This window comes from Rhamphochromis longiceps, linkage group LG7 (assembly GCF_057381845.1).
Source record: "Rhamphochromis longiceps isolate RC_006_pf linkage group LG7, R_longiceps_female_GT1.1, whole genome shotgun sequence".
Classification (NCBI taxonomy): domain Eukaryota; kingdom Metazoa; phylum Chordata; class Actinopteri; order Cichliformes; family Cichlidae; genus Rhamphochromis; species Rhamphochromis longiceps.
Window position 1 is genome coordinate 8,866,513 of NC_140563.1, and position 7,914 is coordinate 8,874,426.

The window sequence follows — 7,914 nt, forward strand, 5'->3', positions numbered from 1 at the left end:
GAGGAGGGAAGTTGACTAACAGAAGAAAATAAAGACTTATAATGGACATGTAGTGTAGCTGTCACATCTGTCCTTTGTTTGACCTTAGCTGTAACTAGTGCGTATTATCCTGTTGCCATCCTGTAATCTGTGACCTCTGACATAAACAAGGCATTTTCACCCATAGGGTATTTTGTTTTTTGGACCTTTCTGATTTTGTGGGGAGAATACCAGTATATCAGCAGTGCCTGAAAGACTCAGACCATCCCGTCTGGCACTAACAACCATGCCACATTCAAAGACACTCCTTCTGATACTCAGGCTGAACTTCAGCAGGTCATCTTGACCATGTCTGAAGGCTGTGGTAGGTTTACTTCACCTTTGGTCCACAATAAAGTTAGGTTGCTTCAAAAAGGAATAAAATAAATATATTTTGTTGAAATACATCAAATGCATGTTCTGTGGTTCAGATTTTGACCATAGCAGTTAACAAATTTGACTATGCAGCATTTGTATTATGCCAACTTCAGATATAACTCAGCATTATACTATAGAAATATACCAAAAACTGATCGAACATACTGCACAGCCAATAGAAGCTGTACAAACCACAGAAATAAAAGCTTATAATCATACACCTAATCAAAGTTGGTACAGCTGTTACAAATAAGAGACAAGAATCAAACATATTTGTCCTCTTTATTCATAAATATCACTCCTGTATGAATATAAAACAATCTTAAATTACTGCTTTTTTTTCTTTTTTTTTTAAAGAAATACTCTGGTGTTATCATTGGAAGCGCCAGTTGAAAGTATTGCATATAGTCTTGGTAGTTGCTAATGACTACACCTCGCTGTATATGTGATGATAAACCTTAGACGTGATACATAACTTACTTCCTCAGTAATATGAAAGGGAGGCCACTAAACATAGGTAAACAAAGACAGGAGTGATTCACCCACTTCAATTTGAAGTACAAATTTTAGTCATTCAATTACAAAAAAAAAAAAATGTTACAGGTAAATAAAAAAAACAAGGAAAAAAAACAAACAAAATCTATTACAAAAACTTCAAGCACTCGAGCACTTCTGTTTAAAGTTAAATGCCTAGCTGTTACTCAGAAAACCAAAAAAAAAGGATGAAAAAGAGAAATCAAAATCTCCATTGGTATGTGAGTCACAAAAATATAAACTCTAATCTAGTATTTAGCAACAGCAGGCACTCCTGTGTTCAATGAATGAGGTAGCTAGACAGTAGGAACTGTACACAGGCTGAGATTTAAAGTGCCCCTATTATGCTTTGGGTGGTTTCCCTCATCCTTTTTTTGTGTTGTCTATAACAAATACAGTTTCTCTTTTCCCACAGAAAACATTGCTGCTGGACCGAAATACCTCATTCTGGATTTTGTTGCCTCTGAAATTTACATCACATTTTAAAAATACTCATATCCTTACTCTGTGCACAAATACACCATATTTTAATACAAATTCACAACCAAGCTTCTTTTGTTTCCAAATTTTTCTGGTTTTGATGTTAGCCAGCAGACTGAGCATAAAATAGTGGAGACTATTTAGACTAATCTAAAGCGGCTGTCACTCTAACAAAACAATCACTTAGAAAGTTGAAAAGCATGCGTTTCTACTGTGGCTAAAGCCTTTTCTTTCTTTTTTTTTTAAATCAGGCAACAGATTGTGGAGGGCTAGGTCAATGCAACCTGAGCAGCAATGACAGCATGAAATAAATTCTGGTAGATCCCTAAAATAAAAAATTCAGACCCTCTAAATGAGCATAATTGGGGTACTTTAAGGAAGGAGAGGACAAGACTGAAATAAAGTCAGAGTATTGCAGCAGAGGTGAACAATATTCCAGTGATGAATGCCGAGTCCGGCTCCTCGTTTTTAGTCGCAGCATAGAAGGTAAATTTAAGAATGGAAGCAGAGTCTCCTCTGAAATGTGGACTGAACAGGAGAGCTTTCACCTCACCCTCTCACTCTCGGTCATCTGCCACAGTCCCAGGTTTAACACTTTAAGGCACGGGAGCTGTGTTATCCTCTCCAAGCCCCTCTTGGTGATCTTAGTACAACCATACAGATCGATCCCTGTCAGCTGGCTCAAGTGGTCAGCTATCAATTCCAAGCCTTTGTCTGTGATTCGCACACACTGTCCAATGTTTAGAGTCTTGAGTTCGTGCATCTGGCGTACCATCCTGTTAATGCCATCGTCACTGATGTGACAAGAGCACAGAGACAGAGACTTCAGTTGATATAGCCCCTGGGCAATGTAAGCCAGGCTCTGGTCAGCAATCTTATCACAGAAGGAGACGTCAAGCCCGGTGAGCCGGAGGGAGCCCGTGGCCAGATGCATTATCCCGGTGTCACTGATGTTATCACACGACCGCAGGTTCAGGCTGCACAGGTGGGTCATGTGTGACAGGTGGATCATCCCCGCATCAGATATCCCCCCACAGAAGCTGAGGTTGAGCACTTTGAGCTTGTTTAGGCCCTTTGAGATATGTTTGAGGGAGAGGTCGGTGAGCTTCTGGCAGTCCTGCAAAGTTAACTTCTCCAGGGTGAGGCAACCCTCCGCTGCACTGCGGGTCATACCAGACAGGTGGCCGATGCCCACGTCAGACACATGCCTGCAGCTACGCAGGTTAAGGCTCTTGAGTCTGTGCAAGCCCCAGGCAATGAGCAGCAGGCCCGTGTTGGTGATATTGCTGCATCCCCCGAGTTCAAGCACCTCCAGGTTTTTGAGGTACTGAGCGATCCTTCCCAGGCTGGAGTCAGTGATCTGTTTACAAAGGCTGAGGTTCAGCACTCGCAGGGATGAGATGTCCTGCACAAAGGCATGTCCGAGACCGTTGTCTGTGAGGTTGAAACACCCACACAGGTTAAGGCTTTCAATGTGCGGCATCCCCTGAATCACGTAACTCAGACTTCGCCTCAGGCTGAGAATCTGAACCTTCTTGATGCCCCGAGTCTGCAGGCTGGGGAACAGAGACGGGTTGGCTCGCCGCAGATGGAGCTTGGCTTCCACCCCCCTCCACACCGACTTGTGGTAGGACGCGTCTCTCCAGGCCGTGCACACTTGGGCTACTCTCCCTTTGTCCTTAACGTCCAGGTAACTGAAAATAATGGCCAAAATTTCCGGGAAAAGGCACGAGATATGCGTCTCCATTTCAAACATGTCTGCAGGCGGACTCCTTTTGGCAGCACAGGCTGCTTGTGAGCGACAATACTCCCCCGAAACTCTGCTGCCGAAGTTGCTGTCTGGCCCGGCAAACGTTAGCTAACGTCAGCTAGCATACAGACGAGCTACCGGACAGCTTCAAGTGTAGAATGACAAAAAGAAACATGCTCTATTAGAGTCAATAAAAAACAAGAGCACGCAAAATGACCACTAGCTGCACGGTACTGCTGACAAGGTGGAGACAGAGGCAGGAGACTCAGAGATGGAGACGTAGTAGTTACCTAGCAAAGCTAGGCTAACAGCAGCGTCAGCTAGCTGTCCAAACTTGAGAGCTTCAAAGTCGGACAGCCCGTTCGTCCAAGACGCCCGGAACAGCTTATTCTTTACTCCAGCTCATGGCGACGCTTAAACTCTCTTGTGTAGGAACTTTTATCTCTCGCGCTGTTTTCTCGTACAACGACAGCTGCCCGGCTCCTTTATCTTCTTTGGCATTTCCATCCCGGATCTCCCCCATGAATAAACCAACTGTTAGCGCACGGCGACTAGCGACTCCTACTGGATCCATGAACATTTTTTTCTTTTTAAAATAAGATTGTATGGTTAAAAAACAAACTCAATAGTGCTTTGCGATACTACAAATTTAGGTAGATCCGATACCAAGTAACCACAGGGCCAGCATTGCCGATACCAATGCCGATACTTTTAACTTACAAAAGCAGCTTATGTAGGGGAGAGCAGTGTGTCATGATCGAAGTGATTAATCATAATCGATTTGCAAGTTCTGGTCACATTTCAATCACCATTAAATAATTTGCTACTTTCCAAAAATACCATGTTAACACAACAAAACATTCCTTTCAGTTTTTCATGTATTCTGAAATGCATGGACTGTAAATGTGCCTGTCTCTAAAAGGACCAGGTCACCTTCTGTTGTTTTTATGTGCTATGGGCTGCAAATAAAATAGATGTGTCAGTCAGCAAAAAAACAGGGGTCAGAAATTATTCATAAACTATGTTTGAGTTAAATTTGTCCATTTCCAATTCAGTAATTAATTTATCACAATGAAGTGATAAAAACACTGAAAACATATCAAATGTTTAAACTGAGAAAATGCAACATTTAAAGAAAAAATAAGGTTATTTTGAAATTGATGGCAGCACCATGTCTCAAAACAGTTGGGATAGACATACAAGACCACTGATAATCTCCCTCGATCTGGGGCTCCACGCAAGATCTCATCCCGTGGGGTCAAAATGATCATGAGAACGGTGAGCAAAGATCCCAGAACCACACGGGGGGACCTGGTGAATGACCTGCAGAGAGCTGGGACCAAAGTAACAACGGTCACCATCAGTAACACACTACAACGGCAGGGAATCAAATCCCGCAGTGCCAGACGTGTTCTGCTGCTGAAGCCAGTGCATGTCCAGGCCCGTCTGAAGTTTGCCAGAGAGCACATGGATGATACAGCAGAGGATTGGGAGAATGTCATGTGGTCAGATGAAACCAAAGTAGAACTTTTTGGTATAAACTCAACTCGTCGTGTTTGGAGGAAGAGGAATACTGAGTTGCATCCCAAGAACACCATACCTACTGTGAAGCATGGGGGTGGAAACATCATGCTATGGGGCTGTTTTTCTGCCAAGGGGACAGGACGACTGATCCGTGTTAAGGACAGAATGAATGGGGCCATGTATCGTGAGATTTTGAGCCAAAACCTCCTTCCATCAGTGAGAACTTTGAAGATGAAACGAGGCTGGGTCTTCCAACATAACAATGATCCAAAACACACCGCCCGGGCAACAAAGGAGTGGCTCCGTAAGAAGCATTTGAAAGTCCTGGAGTGGCCTAGCCAGTCTCCAAACCTCAACCCCATAGAAAATCTGTGGCGGGAGTTGAAAGTCCATGTTGCTTGGCAACAGCCCCAAAACATCACTGCTCTCGAGAAGATCTGCATGGAGGAATGGGCCAAAATAACAGCTACTGTGTGTGCAAACCTGGTAAAGACCTATAGTAAACGTTTGATCTCTGTTATTGCCAACAAAGGTTATGTTACAAAGTATTGAGTTGTATTTTTGTTATTGACCAAATACTTATTTTCCACCCTGATTTACGAATAAATTCTTTACAAATCCTACCATGTGGATTCATGGATTTTTTTTTTTTTTCACATTCTGTCTCTCACAGTTGAAGTGTACCTCTGGTGCAAATTACTGACCTCTGTCATCATTTTAGGTGGGGGAACTTGCACAATCGGTGGCTGACTAAATACTTTTTTGCCCCACTGTATACTCGTTTTATACCCAGTCATGCCAGTTAACCTAATTAACTACAACATGTTACTCCAGTTGTTGTTGTTGATTTTGTTGTTGTTTTGTCTTTTTTGTTTTTTAATATTTTTCCTCATGAATTAAAATATCTCAGTTTAAACCCTGGATGTTGAGTTTTCAGATTTGCAGATCACTGCATTGTGTTTTTATTCACAATTTAAACAGAATGGCAACTTTTTTGGAATTGGGATTGTACAATTAGGTAAAGTTAAATTACCTTATTGTTAAATAAAACACACCTAAATTGCCTTTCTACAGTTATAACTGTTAAAACTGGTATTTGTGATTCGGCTCATTTCCTATCAGGTTTCCAAGTGAGGCCTTTTAAAGACGGATATCTTCTGGTCTCAATACGTGAGGTGGAGAGGACAACTGATAAAAACCCTCTTCCATCTTAGTCATCATAATTTAACCACTTAATCTTACAGCAAGCCTTTGTACATATACGAACAAGCCTTTATACACCTCAGAATTTATCATACATGTGTAAATAAATAAAGACAAATCTAGACAAAACAGGGCTTTGTGTCTGAAGTTCTGTCATGCATATAATGACCACATGCACACAGACATGTGCAAAGTATACAAGTGTATGCTTTGTGAGTTGTATTTGAAGCGCTACCAAAACAACAGTGTAGGACTGTTAGTTGAAAATGCAACAAGTAGTTGTTGTTGTTTTTTACATGTATAATTAATAATGCTGACTCTGATGGCTCAATATTTGAATGGCAAGTTTACTGGGCAGACAAACTGACTCATAACTTTTATACACAGAAGAATAAGCATAAGCATACAGCTAAACAAAGATAGCAGGGCAAAGCCAAACATGAATAAACATATCTATACGGCTTCCGTGTACAGAGAAAGTTGATGCACAAATATAAATTTAACCTAGATACACAAACATTCTTGTTCTTTGGCAGCTACATTAAACATCACACAGGAGCAAAGCACTAAAGAGCAACAGCAATAACCTCGGCACAGTGGCCAATATGATTTCCTAATTATCTTAGTTCATTATTTAAACACCCTTAATCAGTTTAGAAAACAAAAAAGCTCTTCTGCAATACATTATCGACACATTCTACATCCATGTGGAAGGCAAATGCAAAGCTGGAAGTTCTGGTAGCCTATCACCACCACACAAAGACGACAGAAAGATGTAACCTGCTCCCAGCTGTGACTCATGAAGGGATGCTCCAAGCTGCTGCTCAGTGAAAATAGTAAATATATATATATGTATATCTTATGACAACTTAGACTGAAACGAGTCAGTTTAAAAAATGTGTGTGTATCCAAATGCTTTGTGTTTTACCTCAAGTAATTATAGTATTATTATATTATAGTTAAGTAAAAGTAGTTGCCATGAATCATTGGTGTGTTACATACGCCATCTTCCTGAAATAGTCACACGTCCATCATCCTGTGTGGACTTGTTACTTTGCCTTAATGCCCTCAAACTGGCGGGAAGCCCAGAGTTACTGCAATGAGGCGTTCACTGACCTGGTCACCTCTGGCTGCCTGGAGGACACACAGCGGGTGCATTACACTGATTGCTCAGTGAGGAAAGGACGAGAGAGGGAAATCATTTTACTGATTTACACACTGACAGTGACCCAGTACAGCAGGATTAAAAAAAAATCTTTTAGCCTCCTGTCAGTTTCATGCTGTCTCACTTCCACTTGGCTTATGGAGCAATAGCAAAACAGCTGCTGCTAAAGGTCTACAGCTTTGTGTGAGAACTAGCAGAGCTTATAATATTCTCTTTTGATATGAGAGTTTCAGATGCTGTGATGAGCCTCATGTCTCTGTAAAGGCTTTCCTGCTTTGGAATGACTTTTCTGTTCTGTAGAATATTCTAATTATTCTTAGATGTTCATGCATGTGCTGTCCATGCAAATATATTTGTTGTTAATGATTCATTAAACTGACAATATCTCTTTTTTCTTTCTGCTGAAAAAGCTGAAAAAGGTCGATTGAAATCCAACACACACAAACTTCTGTGTATTTCTAATGAACTGGGTTTTGTGGTTTGTCAGACAAATGGAAGATCCTTTTTTGTATTTATTTATCTAAACAAATGTGGACAACAAGATTCCCAACTATCTCAGTATTAGGTTTGTACCGAAAGTCTCAAAGTGTAAGATTTCATGTCATGTGCTTGTGCAGCGGTGAGAATGTAGCGTCCCACCTTTGACCTTTACTGCTAGAAATGCAGGGTCCACTGACTGCAGTTCTCCCAAGACCCTGAAACAATAAATATCTGTAATTCCTGGCATATTTCTGGGCTCCTGACTGTCTCTGGGCCTCTAAGTCGCTCACAAGGCTACCCCTTCCCCAGCTTAACCTCCACAATGCACACAACATAGACTCTTACAGGTTATTTCAGAGCATTTCAAGGGACTGAAATACAG

At 41.4% G+C, this 7,914-nt stretch overlaps 1 protein-coding gene across 1 annotated transcript; it reads right to left on the reverse strand.

Annotated features, from left to right (window-relative positions):
• Positions 1-642: 642 nt before the first annotated feature.
• LOC146664734 (F-box/LRR-repeat protein 14-like) lies at positions 643-4,894 on the reverse strand. The gene has a single exon (XM_085411981.1). It carries the CDS (start codon positions 3,164-3,166, stop codon positions 1,955-1,957), a length of 1,212 nt encoding a protein of 403 aa, XP_085268107.1. The 5' UTR covers positions 3,167-4,894; the 3' UTR covers positions 643-1,954.
• Between the last annotated feature and the right edge of the window lie 3,020 nt (positions 4,895-7,914).